A 26,394-nucleotide genomic window follows, 5' to 3' on the forward strand; every position below is an offset into this window, starting at 1 on the left:
TTGGACTTCCAAGACCTCTGGAGCGTCAGCTGGACCTCACAGCAAAGGTGTCCGATTTCTGAGGGACTTCATCAGCAATAGCTTCAGGCTTTTCCTGCTGGAGGATTTGGAGCTGCATAAAAAAGACTAAGGGCATAACGTGCAGAAATGGTTCTGCTGTCTGGAGGTGGTTGTCCCATATACAGAACTATCAGAACCATCATTCTAGCCCTTTTGGTACTGGAGATTGTGTTGGTCAAAGCTGATGTCAATAATGACTTTGTACTTACCAACGGCCAGTAACTACTGGCATCACCTTGTCTTGCTCCGAGTGCCCCACCACTGAAAAATCTCTACAGTGACCGTGAAATTTCAAGGCAGAGGCAACTGAAGTTAAAGCTACCCTTGAGACCCTACATTGGGATCTGACCCGGTGTATTTTTTAGTCCTCAATGATAGCCAAAGGTGGATCCGTAACTGACCCCTGAAAACCAGTGACTAGACATTGTCCCCCAAGTGGACACTGATGACCATACACTGAGGACAATAATGGGAACACCAAGCACTTTTCTTTCTTTTGTTGTTTGGGTGGTGAGATTGTGGAATAGCAAAAGCCTTAAAAGTGGACAGAGACCATTCTTTGGGCACTGCTCTGCTCTTTTCTCAGGCTCATGTGTTGGTCATTGCGTTCTGCATTCTGTATTCCATGTTGGAATCTATTATGATTGGAAGACTGGAAGCTATAGATGGAGGTTAGAGTCCTTACTGATGGAATAAACTTCACTTTAATTTACCTCTGTGCTGACGTCTTGGATTACTCTCCTCTTGGATTACACCACAATTTGGCGATGAGTGGAGAATTACATCCTCCCTTTGGACTTTAACTCCATCTCTCCTTATCTTGAGGATAACATTAAGGTACTGTGAGCCCCACCAGTCAGCCAGACCACTTTAAAACCAAAAACACATAAATGCTACCAAAATTAACCAAGTCAAACAAAAGCATCCCCATAAAATCAGTTGGCCATGGGGCCCAATTTTAAAAAGTAGCTTAGCACCTGACTGATTGATTAAAACTAAGGATACTGAAATATGAGCTTTTCTTTGATGTATGTGGCTTGGGCAGATGGTGTAGAATGAGACTGAAAAAGGGACTGTCACTGAGAGAATGCATGAGCACACAGTTAAACAGTCACAAAAACATGACAGGGAGAAGGGGTAAAATCAATCCTGGTCAGGAAGAAATGCCAATAATATGGCAAAGATGAAGGATAGAGAGTGAGTAAGAAGCAATCTGATGGTATGAGAGTCATATCAGGTCATAACTTATCCATCAAAGGTGCTAGCACCTTCTGGGTTCTGTTGTTTGTAACATTTTTAAATGTACTCATTACATATCTGTTACTAGAATTAATTTTCAGAGTATTGACTGTACTCTGAAGTTATTGAGTAGTATTGAACAAGTTACTTACCTTCAGTAACGCCTTATCTGGTAGCGACACAGACTAGTCACACATTCCTTATCTTAGAATTCTCCTCCAGGCGTCAGACTGGATCTGGCAATTTTTCCTCAGCAGTACCTCTGCACGTCGGTAGAGGGCATTGAGCGACTCCGCAGCGACGTTTTCCCCAGACATGATGTCAGCAGAGTCCATATAGTCCCTCCTCCGACGCGCTGACGTCAGTTTCTTCGGTGACTTGAAGCCGCAGAACAATGCGAAGCCACAGGGAAACTGGCAGTGAAATAGTAAAACAGAGGAATAGTGTAAATGCCAACCAGAAAAGAAAAGACACGTCATGAGATGTACAATAACTGGAAAACACCCCAAATCACCCTAAGCGAGACTGAAGAGCACACAGTTCGCAAGCGGGGGATGGGTGGGTCGATAAGGAATCTGCGGCTAGTCTGTGTCTCTTCCAGATAAGGCGTTACCGAAGGTAAGTAACTTGTTTATCTGATAGAGACAACTAGCCGTAGATTCCTTATCTCAGAATTAGATACCTAAGCAATCCCCCACCCCTCCCCCAAGCCCCCTGTCCCCCCTGAGGAGGGGTGCGAACAGATCACACAGATTCTTGCAAAGAAAAACCTGGTAACACAGAGGAATAACCAGCCTCGAGATGGAGAGGACTAGAGAATAACATAAGTTACTCATATGAAAAAGTGACCACCATATCCACAGGGGAAATGCTAAGGCAGGACTGGTAAGGGAAAGTGACAACAGGAAACTAGGGAGCAACCACACCCATAGAGGAGTGAAAACTGCGAGAAAAAAACATTCAGAGACCGAACCAGAAAATGTGTAAAAGAGGCTAAGTAGAAGAACAAGCGTAAGCGTGCTATACAAACAAACTCACAGTCAGAACGTGAGAGTACCCCAGCAGAGGTGATATGTGACAAGCACACACAAGCCAAGACAGAACACAGGGTCAGGAAGAGTACAGGCAGACCAGCAATGGTTGCCTTAGAAGGAGCAGGCAAAGCAGCTCTAGGCCCCAGTGGAATATAAAGAGGAAAAAGACCAGCAAGGTTCTGCACACAAGTGCAAAGTGTACCGACATACACAAGCTAGGGTATGAGAGAAAGTCAAAGGGATAACACAGAAGCGAAACTGGAACAACAAGGTAGAAGAAATTGAAGGTCTTGTGTGAACCCAGAGCAAACAAATTAATTGAAGGGGAAGAAAATAACCCAGACAATGAAAACTGGCTTGAAAACAAGGAAGCAGCCTGACATGGGAACTGGAGCCAGAATAAGCATCCACACACAAAGGAGCCCATAGAACTGTGCAGCAGAAAAGCATAGACTATATTGAAAGGAGAGTGACCGAAAAGCAAACCAATCATGGCATCCCAAAGGAAGACGAGGTGAGGAAAGGAACATGAAAATGGTCATGTTCGGAGAATAACCCACTCCATGAAAGAGTGAGGGTCTGTGACCGTGCAGGAGGACGTGGAAGCATGGAAAGACAACCGTTGGCCGTGGCCAAGGAAGAAAGATAAGGAATTAAGCAAGGTGTCAAAAACGCCAGCGGTATAGGGAAAAGACAGAACCCACCCTGAGTCAGAAGGATGGAACGTACGGTAAGGAACTGACAGAATCAGTGCTCAGAAACAATGAACAGGTAGACAGGAGACACCTGTGATGGAAATATCCCTGCAGGCATGCACAGAAGGGGACCAAACAACCTGTTGGCAGCAGATCCACCAAAAATAATGGAAGGAAGACCGACAACAGGAATCAGAAGGTCACAAGCTTCCCAAGCCATCACAATGAACAAGTAAGACAAGGAAAAAGGCATCAAGTAAGCCGTAAAAAAGCCTGCACAATCCGGGGCAAGAATAGTACCATACCCCTCCAGTTGAAGTGCGGGGAAACGGTTAAATGTGGCGCCAGGATAAAAAATCAAAGAACAAGGGAGATCCCTGTATAGACCAGAAGGAGGAATGGCACTGCCTCAAGAAGACGGAGTACGACAAAAGAATCCACAACTTCCTGTGGGAAAGAAAGAACCTGTGAACAACAGCACAGGGAGAGCACAAACTCAGGAAGGAAAGAGAGGAAAATACCCTCCAGTGGAGAGTATAATATCAGGGCTGTCCGTTTATGTTCTTTTTTTTTTTTTACATAAACATTGTTGCATTGGCGAGCAGGAAACCCATGGTATGGGGGAGCCGGTGCCACGAAAGTTAAGAGACGCCCTAACACTGAGCGAGTGCATAATGGTCCTGGAAAAAATGTGAATAAAGAAGGTTACAGTAGAAGCAATCAAGAACACCCTGCAAGACAGGGAGGGGAATCTACAACAAGCACCAATATGAGCCTGTAGCAGAGGAAAACAAGGACAATGTAGAATCCACTGGAAAAAATGGGAAAAGAAGCCTTCCCAGAACATATAAGAAGAGAAAGCGACACCAGAGGTGGAGACCCTACAAAAAGGAGGGAAGAAATGGCTCCCGGAGGAGTAAAAACAACATATTCCCACATGGGAAGATAAACAAGGTAAATGCATAAAGTAGCTTACTACCAAAAGCTCAAAAGAGTGAATGTCCAACCCAATCTCCATATGAACAGAGACGAAAGGCAAGATGCCTAGGGTATACTAAAGGAGAGGCAATGTTGTCAGAATGTACAACAAAAAGAGAACTACTAACTGTGGAATGAAAAGGCCAAGACTAGGCGGAGGGATCAGCCAGTAGATATGGCCAAAAGATAAGAGGGCACCCGGCCCGCCTAAGAAGTAGAGCTACTACTTAACATGGCGAGAATCTGCCGAATGTAAATGAAACTGAGAGTCGGAACTCACACAGAAAGCATTCTGAAATGTATTGTTATGGGCCCAGGAATCAAATCCCCGTCCAAAGGAGCCTACGGCAGCAGAAGCACCAGGCTATGGCCACGGAACTACAGCACTGCTGAAATGAGCAGCAGCATTAAAAGCGCGCAGAGCACCACCAAAGGAGGTGCAACTATATCCAACATGGATACAAAATAGACTGGAAAGGAGAAGACTCTGAATGGACTCAGAAGCCACAGAGCCGCACGAAATGCAATAGCATGGAACAGAAACAGGGGAGTACGTAACAGGACCCACATCTGAGAGGAACCTGGCAGTGCAAATGTAGTTGCAACGGAGCAGCGTAAGTGCATTAGAAGAGGACGGACATTAGTCTCCAACATGGGAATCACGAAAACGGCGCAAGGCTGAATCAGCATGCGCCCCAAAAAGAGACTTGCCATCAAATGGCATATCATGAAGATCATCCCCCACCAGAGATGAAAAATTCAAAGCGGGATAACCAAGCCCTGCGACAAATGGCAACAGAGGCAGCCATGACCCGACCAATGGAATCAGTAGAATCCACACCTGAGCGGACTGTAAGTTGAGCAGCCTGTTGGCCGTCTCTGACATCGGCGTCAGGGCAGTGCGAACATCCTCAGAGAGGGATGGCAACAAACATTCCACGGAGTCCCAGAGAGTAGGAGAAAACCGGGCCAATACACAAGAAGTGTTGGTGGAACGAAGAGCAGCACTAGAAGAGGCGAAAATACGCCTGCCGGCAGCATCCAGCTAACTAGAATCCCTGTGCGGCAGAGTCAGAGGAATCTGCTCCAAAGCTGGGATGTCCAAAGCAGTTTGGACAAAAAAAAGACAGGCTGATTCCAGACACCAAGAAGAATGTCGTACAGAGCCTTGCAAAAAGGCAGAACGGGTTCAGTGTTGGAATGGCCAGGATTAAAAGTTAACAGCAGATCAGTAGATAATTGCACCAAAGGAAGGTGCAAGTTCAAAACTTCAGCCACCCGCCTCAAGACATCTGCGAAGGCAAAACTGGCTTTTGTCGCCAATCCAGGGGACGAGAGTAGGCTAGACGCCAGAGAGGAGTCTAGGCCACTAGCCTTGGCTAAAGCAAGCACCCAATCAGAAGATGAACCCAGAAGGGGCCCCTTAAAGGGTGCAGGAGGTGGAGTAGGAGACACAGACAGTGTGCCCAGCACAGGAACCACATCCAAATCGCACAGTGCCGCTCCCGGCGTCGACGTCGGTCGATGTCGGCCAACATCGGGAGGGGGAAGCTTCCTTGGAAGCTGCATCGTCCAGCTCCGGGGAAATCAGTATAGGGGTGTCAGGCAGAGTCGTCTGACCCAACGTCGCTGTGAGGGGCGTCAGGACAACAGGATCAGGCGGAGGAGACGGAGGTTGTAGGAGGCCGTGCACTAGCACCGATCCAATGTCGGAATTGAGAGGGTGAAAGGGCACTCAGGTGGAAACCACTGGTGAAGACCCATTCACAGCACTCACCACCTCCACCCACCCGAAGGTGCTTCAGAGGGAGGGGAAGAATCAAAGATGGAATGCAGAGATGCATAGTAACGTCGCATTTGGGCCATAGTCGCCCTGGGATATGGTGGAAGGTAAGGGGTCAACTCAGTAGTGGACTTCACAGGAGGAAAACGTGGGTGCGGTGACGCTGAAGGGCCACCCGAGGTTGAGGGAATCATGCGAGAACGACTCCTGGAGCATTCCCGGGACCAGGAAGAAGACGGACTCTGACGTCGATGAGAAGAGGACTTGTTCACTCGCGTCGCGAGGAGGTTCATGACGCTCCGTCAAAGACTTTGGCTTCAAATGATGGCAGGCGTCGTAGGCGTCGGTGTCGTAATGAGATCCCAGACACCATAAACAGACGGAACGTGGATCCGTGACCGACATCTGCCAGGAACAGGATCGACAGGGCTTAAATACAGAAGGCATATACACTAATTTTTGGAATAGTTTACAAAAATACCTGAAGATCGGGTAGAAAAAAGGCCAAAAAACCCAAGGTACTCGAAACACCGGATCCACGTTGCTGTGCGGAAAAGAAGAAACTGACGTCAGCGCGTCAGAGGAGGGGAATATATGGACTCCGCTGACATCATGTTTGGGGACGACATTGCTGTGGAGTCGCTCCACGCCCTCTACTGACGCGCAGAGGTACTGCTGAGAAAACATTTCTGGATCCAGTCTGATGCCTGGGGGAGAATTCTAGGATAAGGAATCTGCGGCTAGTTGTCTCTATCAGATAATTACATTACCATGAATCTGAGACTTTAAGTCTCTCCACCTCCTGGAGGAAACCTTGACTTCTCTTTCTTTCTACCCTGATAAAAAGAAGGGCATAAGGGCTGTCAATGTGGAGTGCACCAGTAGTGTGGCCCAGGGACATCATAGGTCAACAACAGTACCCACACATGATCCCACCCAGTAACCTTCGATTACCTTCTGATTCCAAAGAAAAAGACTTACACTTCAGTTTATTTTTCCATAACTTTTAACCCCTGCCCCCTTTTGAATAACATATGCAATACAATATTTTCTTGCAAATTTCCAGTGTTTTGAATCCTTCATAGGATCTGTTCATATAAAAATAAATTTCATCTTTTTTTTAACTCTAAATCAAAAGTAAACCTCAAAGCGGAAAAGATGTGACTGCGCCTACTATAAGTATAGAAAGTGATGAAAGCTAAAAAAAAAACAGGACTGCTCAGGCATGAAGCCACGTGTGAGATATGAGATCCTGTTCCCATTTTGTGGGAGGCCACCCTTAATTCTCATCATACAAAACACAATGACCATCGTTTTTGGCTTTTGTGAAAAGATGTTTACCATATCCTCAGTGAAACACAGCTTAGATCATGGGCAGCAGCATCAGGGTTCACTAACCCACTGAATAGGTACCGCCCAGGAAGCTGCCATGGATGCTTTCTTTCCTCGCAGGCCAGGGACAGAATGGAAATGGCAGTCCAAGTGTCCATTCCTCACAGTGCATTTATAGCTCATGCGTCAGAAGCATGGGGGTTTACACGTGCTTTGTGTAAACAATATGTATAACGGCTGTGAGTGAATGAGTGTGGAAGTGCTGCAGCTGCCATTACTTGCTGGTCCTGCTCCCGTCACTGCATGCAGTGCTGCTGTTGCCATTAATGCTGGTCCTGCTGCATTTGCTTGATGCAGTGCTGCTGCCATTATCTTCTGGTCCTGCTCCTGTCACTACATGCAGTGCTGCTGTTGCCATTAAATGCTGGTCCTGCTCCTGTCACTGCATGTAGTGCTGCTGTTGCCATTAAATGCTGGTCCTGCTCCATTCGCTTGATGCAGTGCTGCAGATGCCATTACTTTCTGGTCCTGCCCCCTTCACTACATGCAGTGCTGCTGTTGCCATTAAATGCTGGTCCTGCTCCATTCGCTTGATGCAGTGCTGCAGATGCCATTACATTCTGGTCCTGCCCCCTTCACTACATGCAGTGCTGTTGTTGCCATTAAATGCTGGTCCTGCTCCATTCGCTTGATGCAGTGCTGCAGATGCCATTACTTTCTGGTCCTGCCCCCTTCACTGCAGGCAGTGCTGCTGTTGCCATTAAATGCTGGTCCTGCTCCATTCGCTTGATGCAGTGCTGCTGCCATTATCTGCTGGCCCAGCTCCTGTCACTGCATGTGCAGCTGTGCTTATTCTGCTGGCCCTGCTTCTCTCACGGCATGCAGTGCTGCAGTTGCCCTTATTTGCAGATCCTGCTCCCGTCACTGCATGCAGTGCTGCTGTTGACATTAAATGCTGGTCCTGCTCCATTCACTTGATGCAGTGGTGCTGCCATTATTTGCTGGTCCTACTCCTGTTACTGCTTGCAGTGCTGCAGCTACACTTATATGCTGGCCCTGCATCTGTCACTGCAGGCTGCTGCTGTTGCCATTAAATGCTGGTCCTGCTCCAGTCACTCGATGAAGTGGTGCTGCTGCCATTATCTGCTGGCCCTGCTCTTATCACTGCATGCAGTACTGCATCTGCCTTTACATGCTGGTCCTGCTCCTGTCACTGGATGCTACCCCCGCTACTATCATACTCTACCAATGTTGCTGATGATGCTGCCACTATCCGATGGTCCTGCTCCTGTCACTGCATGCAGCTCCTGCAGCTATCATATCCTACCAGTGCTGCTGCTGCCATTATTTGCAGGTCTTGCTCTTGTCAGTCCGGGCAGTGCTGCCGTTATCTGCTGGCCCTGATCCTATCAGTGCATGGTATGCCACTGCTGCCTTATGTGCTGGTCTAACTTCTGTCACTGCATGCTGTGCTGCCATTATATGATGGTCCTTCTCCTGTCACTGCCTGCAGTGCTGCTGCTAGTGTATCTGCTGGTCTAAATTCTGTCACTGCATACAGTACTGCCATTATTTGCTGGTACTGCTTCTGTCACTGCATGCAGGGCTGCTGCTTTTATTTGCTGGCCCTGCTCCAGTAACAGAATGCAGTACTGCAGCTGTTTTCTGCTAGTCCTGCTCCCGTCACTGCATGCAGAGCTGCTGTTGCCATTATATGATGGTCCTGTCACTGCCTGCAGTGCTGTTATGGTCCATTATCTGCTGGTCCTACTCCTGTAACTGCATGCAGTACTGCTGTTGCCATCATCTGCTGGGCCTGCCCCAGACACTCAATACAGTGCTGCTACCTTTATCTGCTGGTCCTTCTCCTGTAACTGCATGCAGTACTGCTGTTGTCATTATCTGCTGGTCCTGCTGCTGTCACCGCATGCAGTACTGCTGTTTCCATTATCTGCTGGTCCTGCTCCTGTAACTGCATGCAGTACTGCTGTTGCCTGTAATCTGCTGGTCCTGCTCTAGTCACTTGATGCAGTGCTGCTGCCTTTATCTGTTGGCCTACTCCTGTACCTGCATGCAGTACTGCTGTTGCCCGTTATCTGCTGGTATTCCTCCTGTAACTGCATGTAGTACTGCTGTTGCCATTATCTGCTGGTCCTGCTCAAGTCACTCAATGCAGTGCTGCTGCCTTTATCTGCTGATCCTGTTCCTGTCACTGGATGCTACCCCTGCTACTATCACACTCTACCAGTGTTGCTGATGCTGCCACTATCCAGTGGCCCTGCTTCTGTCACTGCATGCAGCTCCTGCAGCTATCATATCCTACCAGTGCTGCTCCTGTCGTTATTTATAGGTCCTGTTACTGCATGCAGTGCTGCTGGTCCTGCTCCTGTCATTCTATGCAGTGCGGCTGCCATATTTTGCTGATTCTGCTCTTGTCACTGCATGCAGTTTTGTTGTTGCCGTTATCTGCTGGTCTGGCTCCTTTCATTGCCTATAGATCCTGCAGTAATGGTATCCTACCGGTGCTGTTGCTGTCATTATTTGCTGGTCATGTTCCTTTCACTGAATGTAACTTCCACTGCTATCGTATCCTACCAGTGCTACTGTTGCAATTATCTCCTGGTCCTGTGTGTCACTCCTTGCAGTGTTGCTGCTGCCATTATCTGCTGGTCCTGTGTGTCACTCCTTGCAGTGTTGCTGCTGCCATTATATGCTGGTCCTGTGTTTCACTCCTTGCAGTGTTGCTGCTGCCATTATCTGCTGGTCCTGTGTGTCACTCCGTGCAATGTTGCTGCTGCCATTATCTACTGGTTCTGTGTGTCACTCCGTGCAGTGTTGCTGCTGCCATTATCTGCTGGTTCTGTGTGTCACTCCATGCATTGTTGCTGCTGCCATTATCTGCTGGTCCTGTGTGTCACTCCGTGCAGTGTTGCTGCTGCCATTATATGCTGGTCCTGTGTGTCACTCCTTGCAGTGTTGCTGCTGCCATTATCTGCTGGTCCTGGGTGTCACTCCGTGCAGTGTTGCTGCTGCCATTATATGCTGGTCCTGTGTGTCACTCCATGCAGTGTTGCTGCTGCCATTATATGCTGGTCCTGTGTGTCACTCCTTGCAGTGTTGCTGCTGCCATTATCTGCTGGTCCTGTTTGTCACTCCGTGCAGTGTTGCTGCTGCCATTATATGCTGGTCCTGTGTGTCACTCCATGCAGTGTTGCTGCTGCCATTATCTCCTGGTCCTGTGTGTCACTCCTTGCAGTGTTGCTGCTGCCATTATCTGCTGGTCCTGTGTGTCACTCCTTGCTGTGTTGCTGCTGCCATTATATGCTGGTCCTGTGTGTCACTCCTTGCAGTGTTGCTGCTGCCATTATCTGCTGGTTCTGTGTGTCACTCCATGCAGTGTTGCTGCTGCCATTATCTGCTGGCCCTGCACCTTTCACTGCATGCAGCTCATTCTGCTATCAAATCCTGTCAGTGCTTTTGCTTTTGCTCTGAATACTCCCTCAGCACCTACTGTTGTCACATCTTGCAGGCAGTTTTGTTTGTCACTGCCTGTAGGTACTTATGCTGCCATTCCCTGCCAGCACTGCTGTTGTGCTTGCATCATATCGTATGAGTACTGCTGTCTCCTCCCATCATCTACAGTGCTTCCATTCTCTGATGATCTGGCAGCCCTTCAAGCTTGACGACAGTGGGCACACCCCAGAGAGGTTATTGAAGGTGAGCTGCACAAAGCCTGTAAGGTACAGTGAGAGAGAGTTTGCACCTCAATCTCAGTTAATTCATATGTTGCTATTCCTGTAGGGCTCTGGCTGTTGTGTGCACCCCTGTACAGGATACAAGACGCTGCTCACGAAGTGGCATCCTTTCCGAGCACACTGTGTTGTGAAGGCTCTGTTCCGTCACTGGAGGAGAGCATAAACTACATGCCTCTAGAACCTCTTGTAAATTTACATCCATCATTGAATAAGGACAGCTAGATTGTTAGCGGTGCCTAAAAGTGATTAACCAACACACACAATATCCCCCAAAAAGTGTTGAGGAGTTAGATAAGCAGTACATTCATGAAAGGCGGTTCTTCTATCCCACATAAAACTAACCATTTCGATTTAGAAGCAGCTACTTGGTGGTTTTGTGAGAATATATAGTGGGGCGAGGTTGCTTAACTCAGCAAGAAATCCTGTTCAAGAGATTTGAGTTACTCCAAATACAAGATTCTTCAAAGTCTTGAATAATAGCTAAAATGCTCTTTCTCTAAGATTAGATCATTCATATATTCTCACTCTTGAATCATTCCCTGGCACCCGGCTGGGAACCTCGTACATTTAAATAGTAGTAGACAGTGTTGAAATGGCCATAAGCCTGAACAACAGTGTATGTGAGCACAACTACCGTATTTGATGCAATCCAAACTTCAGCTAATGAGGTAGAGATGCCATTTCTCCTACTCCTCCTAGAGGCCACCATAGCTCAGATATCTACTGCATGTCGTGTGTGAGAGAATCCCCAGGCAGAGCTCTTTTCTAACTTTTCAGAGAACTCAAGATTGTTACTTTCTTGGTCTGTCTTAGAACTGATCCAGTCTTCTTTTCAGCTTCTACAGTAGTGTGAGTTGTTATTAGAGATAGTTGCTCTTTCCTGAGCTAGGAAGGCCCTCTGACTGTGGACCAGCTATCACTGTGGCTAATAGAAAAGACATCTCTTTAAATTGTGTTCATCGTTGGGCAGAAAACAGTTACACTGATGATTCTTTATCCTGGTTATAAGGCTTCATGCTGTGAGATATGTAAAACATTTACTTCCTAGAATCTAAAAGACAGAGAAAAGAGGTAGTCACTGTATTTACTGAATAAAGGGAATTTCCCGTGCAGAGGTTGGTGTCTCCTCTTCAGGGAAAGATTCCATTAAAAATGCCCCTCCAAGCACTTCCACGAAGGCAGAGCAGAAAAGGAGACTTGCACAGTTACCAGAATTAGATTTGTTTGGTCAGGGCTTGCAGCTACCTTATCACATACTAAAGCTGGGGCTGGGAAACACACCAGAAAAGAAGATTCTCTGTTTGTGCAAAATGCTGTGCAAAAATGGCATTATAATGATGACCAGCCATCTACAAAAAGGGAAGAGATCCTCAGAAGATGCTCTGTCGATGACAGCCACAAAAAAGACCTTGTCGACGATGGCACCATACATCTCCCTTACTTCCACCATATATGCTGGTGGCATCGAACACGACGCTGACTGAAAAACCTCCAGCACTGACCCATAGATACCAACATCATCATCACCCACAGTGTCAACATCAATGTGGTTGACAACAAATTCCCTCGACTGTGACTCCGTCAACTATGACACCTTCGACAACAGTATGTTCTGACCCTGTTTTCTCTCCATTAAGGGTGACATCTCTGCCTTCCCAAATTTTTGAGTCGGAACAGGAAGAAGAAGCTAGTGGCCTTACTTCACAGACTGCATACAGCCCAACACAATTGGATGTACGCTGCGTTCTGGGTTTTGAGGATGAAATGATTAAGGAGGAACCTTGCATCAAACATGGATATCCGTAAGATTTGTTCCTTCTAACTCCCAGTCTTCTGGACCACCATGAAACATTAAGGAACCAGAGCTAATAAAGGTACCTGTGGCTTTCTTAGCTACTTCACAGCACATGATGGGCACTTTCCAAAGACTGCTGTGGTCAGCCTCCTCAACCACCAGTACCTACCATACCTGTTCTTCACCTCCTCCCACCCCTCTCCAACTGCACTCCTGCAACTATAAAAACGTACAACTCTAAGTGGAAGCCTTTCTGAGTCTGGTGTAAGAAAAAGGCTTTCGTCCACCTCAAATACGGTCTCATCAAATTGTACCATATTTGTTGGGTCTGGAAAAGAGTAGACTCAAATATCCTTCTGTTAGAGTCCATCTCGCTACAATATCAAGATTTAGAAGAACAAATCTGTTGTCATCTATTGTTCTTCCAACAGGTCATACAACAGATCAGTAAGCAATTTATAAAAGGGCTTTTCAGGACATATCCACCTGTACATCGTCCTCCGGTTTCTTGGGAGCTCAGTACCATCCTCAGCCAGTTAATTCAACCTCCCTTTGAACCATTACACAAGGCACTCCGAAACGTTCATCTCCTGGAAGGCGGCGCATCTCCTAGCTCCAATGTCGTCAAGGAGAGTAGGGAAAAGTAAGCTTTCTCCATCCAGGAACCTTTCCTCTGGTTCGCAAAAGACAAGTTCATTTTGAGAACCAATTCCAAATTCATACCCAAGTTTCCTACCGACTTTCACTTACATAAACTATTCATTCTGCAGTCTTTCTTCCCAACCCCATCTACATCAGCATAAAGGTTATTGCATTCATTGGATTAAGTAGATTTCTCGGCTTCTACGTTGATAGAACAAAAGGCATGCTTATCAGATCGGATGTTTGCCTTATCTGGAAAGCCAGGAAGAGGTCGCCGCCGGTCCAAGCAGAGGATAGAGCGCCGGCTGTCAGCCTATCTTGCCTTCCGACACACCAAGGCCAGTCACCTACTTCAAGGAAGATTGGGGGCACATTCCAGCAGCTGAATGGCATCAACTCTAGTGGCACTCTGGGCGTGACTTTGAGAGATATCTGCAGCCACCTGGAAGAGCAGGCGCACATTCACCAAGCACTACTGCCTTGACGTGACACAGAACCTGACTCAGCAGTGGGACAGGCAGTCTTCAGAAACCTGTTTTGATAAAGGTGAGCCTGCCTCCCACTTTTGTTTTTTACAATGCACACTGCTTAGTATTCTAATCCAAGCATGTGAATATATGAAAGATTGAGTGTCAGAGAAGGAATTAGTTACTTTTCTGTAACTCCACTTCTCCAACATTGAAATCATACATATACTTACATGTGATCCTCCCTCCTTTCTGGTCAGAGGTTAATTTATCATATACTCTTATAACACTGTGTGAAATGGGAGCTATGGTGGACCCCAGGGAAAGTAGGAGAACTTGCACTTCCACCACATTGGCTGAAGTCTGAGTTGTTTCAAATAAGATGGATGCGCTCCTAAGCAAGCACTGTTGTTCCGGCCTGTGACCATTTCAACACTGTTTACTGCTATTTAAATGTACCAGGTATTCCCAGCCTGGCGAGGGGGGTGATTCAAGCTTGTGATTAATGAAAGATTTGAATGTTGGAGAACTGGCGTTACAGGCAATTAACTAATTTCTTTTAAATTACTGCATCAGTAGCTGAATGCGCACCTCATTGACACAGCTTGTTGTTGCGCAGGAGTCGCGAAAGTCATTCAGTTGGCCCTGATGAGGTGATTCCTCTGCTCCATTTCATTTATCCAGTTCTGTGACATTAAGAGTTTTTTAATGTAATCCGGCTTTTTGGGGTTTAGATTTATTCAGTGTTATAGTTGAAGATGACCCCCAGAAAAAATGCTTCTCATGGGTGACAAACAGGATCGTGCTTGAAGGGAACCCTCGGCCAGCAGGCCCTGGACCTGCCAGGTGGCAAACTGGGAGAGCTACATAGTCTTTCAGTTATCATAGGATTCTTTGTTTTATTGGACATCAGTCCCACCAGTCAGTGATGTGCAAGTCGATTCCTAGCTCTTGTTCCACTAAGCCACCAAGGCCCTTTGCAGCGGCACCCAAAGCCCAGAGAGATGGTGGTACTTCCCCCTCTGAATTCCTCCCCCATCACCCTTGTCAAAGCGAAACTTTGCCTGGAAGAGAAATGACAGTCAATACACAGTCATGGTATGAAAATCATCGTTTATTTGCTAGCACCTATAGGCGGAAGACTCTGCTCACAGTAACACATTGTGGAGTTCTTAAAAAAAACATCAAGTCATCAGAGACTTTTTATAAGGTTCAACGCTTATTAGTTTGCATTACAAGCACTATTTCACAAGCTACAAAAAAACTGCAAAACATACAATTGACAGCAAAAGTAATTATTCTTTAAGGGAAACCAAGCTTATCAGTAAAGTAATTTAGGATATGGCACCTCCAAGAGGGCCTCCTTGTCTCAATTTCAAAGCCCCTGTCTAGGGCACATTGTATTTCATGTGTAGCATCCTAACCTCTCTAAAAGTCACATTACAGCTTCGAGTGTAAGAAGCTATAATTCTGTAACACATGTCACTTTTATTTTCTCAAACATCCCAAAGAAGTTCCATTTACAAAATAACCAATTCTTTCTCTAAGCTTCAAAGGTTTAGTGATTTGCGACTGCACAAAGCTTAGATAACATTATCTCTGCATCATGTCTGTTTTTACAATTAGAAGACAGAAAGAGAGAAAACCTCACGTTTTAGCTCAAGAGGTCATACAGAGGAATCGTATGCATGTTTAAAGAAAGCAACCTTTAAACAGTATCCTAAATGCAATTGCTGAATGCTTGGACAATGGTTCAAGCTCTCGTGTTAATTTTATTTTGCTTTCACACCCTCGCCCCCCATGGTGCAGTAACATCAGGCGCTAGACCACAAGAAGCTTGTGATTAGGCACCCATTCCACAGTCCCATTGGTGCCTTTGTTTACTTTATTAATCAGGGCAAGCCTGTCCGGCCAATCCACAGCACACTGCTATTCAGTGCCTAGTACAGGTTAATTTCCCAGCCACGCCAGGTCAAAGGAGCACCTCTCGCAGCTGGCCATAGCTTTGCCATGTTGAGTGGTGGTGAACAGGATCCTCTGAGCTATCTGGTATGGTGGAGGCAGCCACTTCTCTACTGTGTCTTCTGGACAAGAGAGATGACACATGCAATGTTCTCAGCTGTTGGTTCAGCACATGTGTGGTGGTGATCCCCTGGGCACGGAGCTCTGCCTCTGACACCCAATTCGCAAGGTTCTCAGCCGTTGGTCCAGCACATGTGTGGTTGTGATCCTCTGGGCACGGAGCTCTGCCGCTGACACCCAGATTGCGCACAAGAGGTTCTCAGCTGTTAGTCCAGTACATGTGTGGTTGTGATCCTCTGGGCACGGAGCTCTGCCGCTGACACCCAGATCACGCACACGAGGTTCTCAGCCGTTGGTCCAGCACATGTGTGGTTGTGATCCTCTGGGCACGGAGCTCTGTCGCTGACACCCAGATTGCGCACGAGAGGTTCTCAGCTGTTAGTCCAGTACATGTGTGGTTGTGATCCTCTGGGCCCGGAGCTTCGCCGCTGACACCCAGATCGCGTACTCGCGGTTCTCAACTGTTGGGTCACCACATGTGTGGTGGTGATCCCCTGGGCACGGAGCTCTGCCTCTGACACCCAGATTGCGCACAATAGGTTCTCAGCTGTTGGTCCAGAACATGTGTGATTGTGATCCCCTGGGCAGGGAGCTCTGCTTCTGACACCCAGATCGCGCAAGCAAGGTTCTCAAAAGGGAGTAACTAGCCTTGGCAATGACACCAATAGACTGCAAAACTGACACCTCATATTTAAGAATTTTTGAAGCTGCACTTTTACATAAAGCCCTGATGAGTCAACCATGCAGATTCTTTTTGAATGGAAAAGCGATCTATGGATCCAATGGTAACAGACCCTTTGCCATCTCTGACATTTTTTGTGGTTTCTGGCATCAAGTAAAGAAAAATGTTAATCTAGTTTTTAAATTTCTTCGGAAATCCACTTGCTAAGCGATATACAGTGTTTATGAATCAATGAAAATACTAATGATAGAGAAGTGGTATTATAGGTACGAAAATGTGTTTCTTCCTTGTTAGTGGTGGTATGCTAATATCTGTTGGAACATACCTAGAGTGATGGAATTACTGAAGTGCATGGCACAGGGAAGGTGAGTTCCTGCTGGAAGCTTCCGGGCAGTAATGCCTGCTGAGAAGATAGCAATTGGTATTGAGGCCCTTGCCTTCTGTGAACTAAGACTTGCTCACAAGATTCTGAGAGGTGTCCTCAATGCAAAGCCTCCAGTCGAGGTGTATTGTAATGTTTTGTTAAATCTATAGAAACCTGTTATAGAAAACAATTTGTATGTCTGACTGATAGACGTCTTGCTGTCCTGTCTCTGTAGTATACGCGAGCTCCGTTTAGAATACAGTTCTTAGATACAGGCTGATAGTAATTCCACTGCTCTCAGGCCTAAATGTGAAATTCAAGAATTTCCTGAATTTCACCAGCATAATTACAATTTCACCCAGTTTCAGTGGTACTTTTGGTCGACAACTGCCGAGCAATGGGTGATAGTGCCTTAGGTGTTTCTATGCACTATATGGTACTGACGCTTTGGCGAGGTGCAGATATGACCTCACTGTGCCTTGGTGCAGGTTCCAACATCACTGACTTGATGGAGCTGGTTCCACATAACAGCGGCGGAGTTAATTTAGAGTACGCATAGCAAACAATACAACACCCGCTTAAACAAATCAAACCTCAATTGTCCGAGATGATGGAACACTAAAGAGAACATCCATGCTGGAAAAAGTTTGGTAAAGATATTTCTTTTTGTTATGAGACTGCTCAACTACTCTGCTATGTTTATTGCACATATTTCAGGCATTGATTGTAACAGGTTTTGTTGCTTTGTAGGGCACCGGGAAGCTATGTTTTGTCTGCTGAATGTTTTATGGAAACTGAATAGGAAACCGGAAGCGGCATCTTACTGGCAGAAGTTTCAAAGCACTCAAGAGACGGCTGAGCGGACGGAGGCTGCAGCGAGGTAGGCTGTCTCATATGTAGACTACTCTGCACACCAAAACAACGTTTACAATACAGTAGAATTGTTGCTAGGCTGGGTAATGGGCAGTAATGTACAAATCTTTTTGTTACCATGGATGATAGTTCATCAAGCCATGTGTATTTGGCCAAAGAAAATCTATTATGAGATGAATGTTCACCCCTGGAACAAAGCAGTGATTAGAAGGTTATAAGTTCGAATCCCAGCGAGGCCGACTCAGCCTTCCTTTCTTCCGAAGGTAGGTAAATTAAGTAATAGTAACTTCTGTTACTTACAGACAAAAGTCTTTCCAAATCTGTAAGGGGATTTAGGAATGGATTACAATTGTGATGGGCTGTATTGTGGTCATTCCTTCCAAATTGTCGCTTGTACCCTTATGTATGCAACTTTTTGAAGTAGCCCCATTCCCTTTAAGGAAATTAGCCTTCTTCAAAAAAGAAAAGATTTCTTATTTGAAAAGCAGTCAGGTGAATGATGTACGATTCCTTATTTTACAAAAAATGCTACTAGTACGTAAGTCATTGACAAACTAAGTTGCAGTTTGCAAACATTTGGTGCACAATTTGCAACAGCTTTTGGGACCAAGGGCCCGGTTTATATCTTGGCAGTATGGATACTCCTTCGGAATTGTGATGTAGTATCTATACCGCCAAGACTGTGGCACACCCACCAAATTTAGATGCGGATGGACCTTAGGTTTAATCACAGCAAAGACTACTCCATTTCCCCGTGATTAAACCCCTCCAATGGCCCTGCGGAGTAAGGGCCATCAGAGGCAGACCTCTAATTCCGCCTACCTAATTTAGATGGGAGGAATAATAGGTCAGTTTCCACTGCCTGTCGCCGCCAGGAAAACCCTGGCAGTAAGGGACAGTGAAAACTGCTAAATGCTCCCCTCGCCATGTGAGAGACTCACATGCCAAAAGAAGCAATTTATTTTTTATTTTCAAAAAGAAAATCCAGCATTGAGATTTTCTGTTTGAAAATAAAAAAGAAAATTGCTGTACCTCTCCATCATGTTGGAGGAGCCGTATTACACACTTTCGGGATGTTGACAGGAACTCCAGGGACAGCATTTCCTGGCAATGTAAGAGCTGTCTGCTGGGGAAAAGGGCATTACTATATTAAAGTAACGTGGTAAAGTAAATAAATAAAACCCTAAAATACTCTGTCGCTCTGATGGAGTATCCGTATTCTAAAACAGGCCCCAAGTGTACAGTGCAACATTGATCTGTTATTGTTATTGTTGGTTTAGCTGCTGAAGCTGGAGCCAGCAAAAGAGAAATGAATGAGTGTGAGTCTTGTAATTGCACATGCAAAGCATAAGATAGCAGTGCATTGGATAAGAGATCCCTCTCCCATCAGACACGATTGATTCAGGACCTGGCTATGTTTTGTGATACATAAAAAAATAAATTATAAGACTGGTACAGCTAAATAAAGCACATTGGAGAAAGTGCTATATAAATAGGTTATATGATATCTGATCGAGAAATCACAGACACAGAATGTACAACTACAACTCCCACCTATAGGGCATAATATGACAAGGCTGTCTGAATGTATGTTGTATTGTGTATGTCATGGTCCAGGTGTTTGGTGAAAATTGTGGTGAAGTATTTTCTGCTGATCATAATCCAGAGGCATGTTTTTTAGAAAGTTCCCAGCATCTGTTGTTCTATATTTGTAGATGGCTCAGCAGGCATGTGTGTGCCTGCGCAATAAAATATTAATGAAACAGCTAGGCTCTTATTCCTTTCCATTAAAGATGGCTTTCCTTATTTGACATATTTTTTGTCTTTTACAGATATCTGCCACTATATTTAGTTCCACATCTGAAGGGGAACATCCCCCAGGAGGAAATAGTGAAAACAAACATACAGGAATATCTCCAGACAAACACCAAGGACTCTTCGTTTTGATTGCTCTTTCATCACTTCCAAAAGCATTCCACAAACCTTCCTCACTCCTAGAATGACCTTCTTCCTGTCACATTCTCCTAACCAAATGTAAACTGTAGTCACTCCATTAGTGACCCTCACCCAACAGTGTAGCCTTCCTGCTGCAAAGAAAACGATTACTTCCCCATCAGAACTACAGATCCCTAACCCTTCTCCAATCCAGAGACACTAAGAGATACACCTGTGTCTCTTTAAATCCAGACATCTTACTTCAAAATATCAGAATGCCTTTTCTTTTTGATATGTCTCTTGTTCATCTGTATGTTATTTGAAGTAAATGTCAAAGCCTATGATTGATACAAAATGTTTATATATTTATGAAGTATAAGAGAAAAGCATTGTATTGTATATTTTCTGTTGTATATAAACATATATTTTCTTACTGTATTAAAGTTCAGTATATCTTTAACTGCAGACTATGCCATGGCCAAGCTCTGAGGTCCTGTTAAGCAAACAGAATAGTGAGAGCTGGTAGCTTCAGTTTTTAATCTGTAGTCTGCCCCGCAGTATCAGTGACCTTTTTTCTTTCACTTAATTTCACTTCCATTTGTAGAGGGTGATCAATTCCCCTGAGAAGCTACTTCCCATTTTTTTCAGACAGATTGCTTTACAGGTTTTTATTACAATTACATTGATCTGTTTGCATCACACATTTGAGTTGCATCTTATTCCCTAATGCCTTTTTGAAACTCTTTGACCACAATACTGATTTCAGGTATGAACTAAGAAAATTAAACCCCTCTACCATCTCATGCGGATACTGTGGATACTTGAAGCATTTGGGGAATTTTAAATAATACGTTAAATATCTTTTAGACACTTTCCACTCATAAATCACAAGTCCATATCCACAAAGCACCTTGGTTGGTGTAGGAAATCCACCTTTTCTGCATGGTCACCCCAGATTTTTTGCTTTTTGCTGGACCGTATATTTTTGCTGGCTGTAGAACTCTGTGCACTTTACCCCTGCTTACCAGTGATAAAGTACATGTACTCGTCCTTTCAACATGGTAAAATTGGGATACTCCTAATGGGCATATTTAACTTATCTACAAGTCCCTACTCTATGGTAGTACGTTTACCCAGGGCCCGAAAGTTAAAGGTCACTAGGGGACTGCAACAGCCATAATGCCATCCACTACAGCAAACATGAATGCAGGCCTTCCATTGGTAGCCTGTCTGCGCAGTTTTAAACTGCAAATTTGACTTGTCACAATAACCCCTTTTGACCGTCTAAAACCTTCCCTTTAAATATTTTATGTCACACTGTTTTTACTGCAGCAGGGCTGGCTGTTCCATAAGAAAACACTGAGTTACAATAATAAATACTAATACTGTATCTCAGGAATGGGACTATCTAGAAAACGAATTACATGATAGTCAGTAAAAATCTGATTCAACTGTGAAGTCGGGTTTTTACCAAAAATTAAGGAAAAGTAAGTTTTACAAAGTTACCTTTTTACTGCTGGAACTGTCCGGCCGTTAATCTACATCCTGCTAGCCAGTAATTAGCATTTGAATAAGTGCGAATGGATGTGAAAATCTTCCCAGGCGCAAACAGTAGGCTCTCTTCGCAGTTCCTTCTATGAACTTCACCGACTGCATGATAACAAGATACTATCTCATTCATTCAGTGGGACCTTACCTTCTTTTCACTAGTGCGTTTCTCTTGGGGGACTAGGGTTCATGTCCCCTGGTTAAGCTCCCACGGTTACGAAAAAGGCATTCTACACAGGAAGTTTGTGGCTTTGACCCTCTCCGTTTTGGAGTACCTTTTGCTCAATTACAACCAATCTACTTCCTGTTCTAAGCTTTGGATGCTCAATAATCTAGAGATGTCCTCTCACATGAACAGACGTGAACTACGCAATTCCAAATTAGACCAAATCTTCAATCCATCTGGTGCCGGTATTTCTTACCCAACAACCACCAATCTACTTTCCGCTAAAAGTACCTTTTTAGCCTTGGAGAAATCCCTTAAGAAGGAAACCTCCAAATGGTGGGAAGTAGTCTCCCTCAAAAAATATCTGGAAAATGATCGTATTCCCCGCGGACTCAGGATCTTAATCTTCCCACCAATGGATACTACATCACAAGAGCATCTTCAAAAATGGGAAGCCAATTTAAAACTAGCATCTACAAACATGATTAAACAACTGATTGAAATATCCCAAGAAGAATACGAGAAACATAGACAGGAGGTTGACAGCCTCACCCAACGCATCGAAGAAGCCAACTGGGGTGAAATTACAACTAAAAACTATGCTACTCTTAGCAGCATCATTGACCGCTATGAGGAAGACATTATTCAAAGAAAAAATTGTAAGTTTAGAAGGGATCTTTATGATTACCAACATGGGAGAGTTTATACCTTTAGTAAAAAGTACGATAACATTAAAGACTCAAGTCTCTCCTTGGATACACAGAGTTGTCCAGAAACTGTACCATCTTCAGAAATTGAATCCTCTGATGATTCCGAGGTATTTATTTGCTTTGTCACAATTTCAATCTATGCCTCTTTTCTTCCTTATTTATCTGCCAACACACTTACGAGCACCAATCTAAGATCGTCTCACCTTTTCTCTTGTCTAGGCACCAGTATCTTCCCTATGGTTGTCAGATCACCTGTACGTTGTATTTTCTTTCTCTTTCAACCCACACTTTCAACAACTCTTTCTTAGGCGTTTGCCCAACTTTTTGACCTCTTTTCATTTACTCCTAATATACCCTCCTGTAGCATGTAATGGCTACATTTTTCTCTTTCTTTTTCTCCTTTCTCTATTGCTTTTCAACTTATTAATTTCCTTTTCTTTTGGATCACTTATCATTTGAATCAGGCTTTCTGGAATGAAACTTCATGTCCTGCATGGGCATGACTATCTTCACGGACTGTGTGTTCTCACACTTCGGTGTGGTTTTTCCTTTCTTAACAATTTTTTAATTTTTACTTTCTAAACATTAAATACCTCTCTAGTCGCATGTCATTTTTCTTTTTCAGCCTTGAGAAAGACCGGACATACGTGCCTGTGGGGCGAAACACGTGTTGTCTGAGTTTCTGCTTTCTTGTGGGTCCCATTTGGTTGTATTTCAACTAGGAGCTCACCTGTTTTTCAAAAATAAAAGACTTGATTTAGAGCAATCAAGGCTGTCTTCGCAGTTCCTTCTATGAACTTCACTGACTGCATGATAACCAGATACTATCTCATTCATTCAGTGGGACCTTACCTTCTTTTCACTAGTGCAAACAGTAGGCTGACCTGAATGGGCAGAGATGTCCCCTCTAACCTGACTGAATATGCAGGGTGGGCTGTGAACATCTTTTTTTATATTAAAGTGTGAAATCCTACTTGAATGTTAAATCCTCCTTGACAGGTCTGCTGTGGTTTTTCATATAACGCTTGGGGCACACTTCAAAGATGCCTCCCCTGTCGCAGGCAAATGTTAGCTGACACCTGGGCAGGGTTCTCCCTTTGTTCCCCATCCAGGCAAGCTCCAATCACTGTGGGTTTCTTTTTGACAATACAATGTCAGTGACTGCTTCACAGGTTTGTTGGGTTTACGTACAACAGTTGGGGTGCAGTTCAAAGGCGGGAAACAGGATGCCAAAACCGTTCTTCTAAATGTGCTTAAAACTGACTTTTATTGTTAGATGTGGGAGGGTACTAGGATTACCATAGTACACTCTCCAGACACCGCCAGCCCTCAGAGCTCAGGTTTAGTGCGGCCACAGACTTTCACCATCTTGAAAATGTCCGAACTCTGTACAGTTTGGACTGACAATATTTTATTGGTTAGAGTGTATGCAGAGGTCATTCCTACCCACTAGCTCATGCCAAGCATATATGTGGCACCTCAAAGCACCCATTTCAGAACACTCCTGAACCTGTGGAAGATCAGAAGAGGCTAACTAGAGGGGAGAAGGAGGGTTTAATGGTGCTGGGTCTACCCTCCTTAGAGTTTTGGTAATTGTACAAAAAGGCCCAGCCCGAAAGAACTTCCACAGGGAGACAAAAAGGCTTTTTTGTGTGAAAAACCCTCACCCACCAGGGTCACCCCTTGGTGGCATGCTTCCTCTTCGGGTTTCCTCCCGTTCTGCTAGAGAACGAGGCGTGCTGTGTGTAGGAAAGTACCATCTTGCCTGGCATGTTACCCCCATTTTTCACTGTATATATGTTGTTTTAGTTGTATGTGTCACTGGGACCCTGGTAACCCAGGGCCCCAGTGCTCATAAGTGTGCCTGAATGTGTTACCTGTGTAGTGACTAACTGTCTCACTGAGGCTCTGCTAATCAGAACCTCAGTGGTTATGCTCTCTCATTTCTTTCCAAATTGTCACTAACAGGCTAGTGACCATTTTTACCAATTTACATTGGCTTACTGGAACACCCTTATAATTCCCTAGTATATGGTACTGAGGTACCCAGGGTATTGGGGTTCCAGGAGATCCCTATGGGCTGCAGCATTTCTTTTGCCACCCATAGGGAGCTCTGACAATTCTTACACAGGCCTGCCACTGCAGCCTGAGTGAAATAACGTCCACGTTATTTCACAGCCATTTTACACTGCACTTAAGTAACTTATAAGTCACCTATATGTCTGACCTTTACCTGGTAAAGGTTAGGTGCAAAGTTACTTAGTGTGAGGGCACCCTGGCACTAGCCAAGGTGCCCCCACATTGTTCAGAGCCAATTCCCTGAACTTTGTGAGTGCGGGGACACCATTACACGCGTGCACTACATATAGGTCACTACCTATATGTAGCTTCACAATGGTAACTCCGAATATGGCCATGTAACATGTCTATGATCATGGAATTGCCCCCTCTATGCCATCCTGGCATAGTTGGCACAATCCCATGATCCCAGTGGTCTGTAGCACAGACCCTGGTACTGCCAAACTGCCCTTCCTGGGGTTTCACTGCAGCTGCTGCTGCTGCCAACCCCTCAGACAGGCAGCTGCCCTCCTGGGGTCCAGCCAGGCCTGGCCCAGGATGGCAGAACAAAGAACTTCCTCTGAGAGAGGGTGTGACACCCTCTCCCTTTGGAAAATGGTGTGAAGGCAGGGGAGGAGTAGCCTCCCCCAGCCTCTGGAAATGCTTTCTTGGGCACAGATGTGCCCAATTCTGCATAAGCCAGTCTACACCGGTTCAGGGACCCCTTAGCCCCTGCTCTGGCACGAAACTGGACAAAGGAAAGGGGAGTGACCACTCCCCTGACCTGCACCTCCCCTGGGAGGTGTCCAGAGCTCCTCCAGTGTGCTCCAGACCTCTGCCATCTTGGAAACAGAGGTTCTGCTGGCACACTGGACTGCTCTGAGTGGCCAGTGCCACCAGGTGACGTCAGAGACTCCTGCTGATAGGCTCCTTCAGGTGTTAGTAGCCTATCCTCTCTCCTAGGTAGCCAAACCCTCTTTTCTGGCTATTTAGGGTCTCTGTCTCTGGGGAAACTTCAGATAACGAATGCAAGAGCTCATCCGAGTTCCTCTGCATCTCTCTCTTCACCTTCTGATAAGGAAACGACTGCTGACCGCGCTGGAAGCCTGCAAACCTGCAACATAGTAGCAAAGACGACTACTGCAACTCTGTAACGCTGATCCTGCCGCCTTCTCGACTGTTTTCCTGCTTGTGCATGCTGTGGGGGTAGCCTGCCTCCTCTCTGCACCAGAAGCTCCGAAGAAATCTCCCGTGGGTCGACGGAATCTTCCCCCTGCAACCGCAGGCACCAAAAAGCTGCATTACCGGTCCCTTGGGTCTCCTCTCAGCACGACGAGCGAGGTCCCTCGAATCCAGCGACGCTGTCCAAGTGACCCCCACAGTCCAGTGACTCTTCAGCCCAAGTTTGGTGGAGGTAAGTCCTTGCCTCACCTCGCTGGGCTGCATTGCTGGGAACCGCGACTTTGCAGCTACTCCGGCCCCTGTGCACTTCCGGCGGAAATCCTTCGTGCACAGCCAAGCCTGGGTCCACGGCACTCTAACCTGCATTGCACGACTTTCTAAGTTGGTCTCCGGCGACGTGGGACTCCTTTGTGCAACTTCGGCGAGCACCGTTTCACGCATCCTCGTAGTGCCTGTTTCTGGCACTTCTCCGGGTTCTACCTGCTTCAGTGAGGGCTCTTTGTCTTGCTCGACGTCCCCTCTCTCTTCAGGTCCAATTTGCGACCTCCTGGTCCCTCCTGGGCCCCAGCAGCGTCCAAAAACGCCAAACGCACGATTTGCAGCTAGCAAGGCTTGTTGGCGTTCTTTCGGCGGGAAAACACTTCTGCACGACTCTCCAAGGCGAGAGGGATCCGTCCACCAAAGGGAAGTCTCTAGCCCTTTTCGTTCCTGCAGAAACCTCAGCTTCTTCTGTCCAGTCGAAGCTTCTTTGCACCCGCAGCTGGCATTTCCTGGGCATCTGCCCATCTCCGACTTGCTTGTGACTTTTGGACTTGGTCCCCTTGTTCCACAGGTACCCTAGATTGGAAATCCACAGTTGTTGCATTGCTGGTTTGTGTCTTTCCTGCATTATTCCTCTAACACGACTCTTTTGTCCTTAGGGGAACTTTAGTGCACTTTGCACTCACTTTTCAGGGTCTTGGGGAGGGTTATTTTTCTAACTCTCACTATTTTCTAATAGTCCCAGCGACCCTC

General features: G+C 45.8%; 1 protein-coding gene across 1 annotated transcript in view; it reads left to right on the top strand.

Moving 5' to 3' along the window:
* The window catches only part of FANCG (FA complementation group G), a 176,787-nt gene extending 153,675 nt beyond the window's left edge, over positions 1-23,112 (top strand). The window contains exons 13-14 of the mRNA XM_069212638.1: positions 17,659-17,788; positions 19,614-23,112. Of these exons, the coding sequence (XP_069068739.1) occupies positions 17,659-17,788; positions 19,614-19,728 (245 nt within the window). The 3' untranslated portion in view covers positions 19,729-23,112. The remainder of the gene's footprint in view (positions 1-17,658; positions 17,789-19,613) is intronic.
* Positions 23,113-26,394: the final 3,282 nt, after the last annotated feature.

This window comes from Pleurodeles waltl, chromosome 1_1 (assembly GCF_031143425.1).
Source record: "Pleurodeles waltl isolate 20211129_DDA chromosome 1_1, aPleWal1.hap1.20221129, whole genome shotgun sequence".
Lineage (NCBI taxonomy): Eukaryota > Metazoa > Chordata > Amphibia > Caudata > Salamandridae > Pleurodeles > Pleurodeles waltl.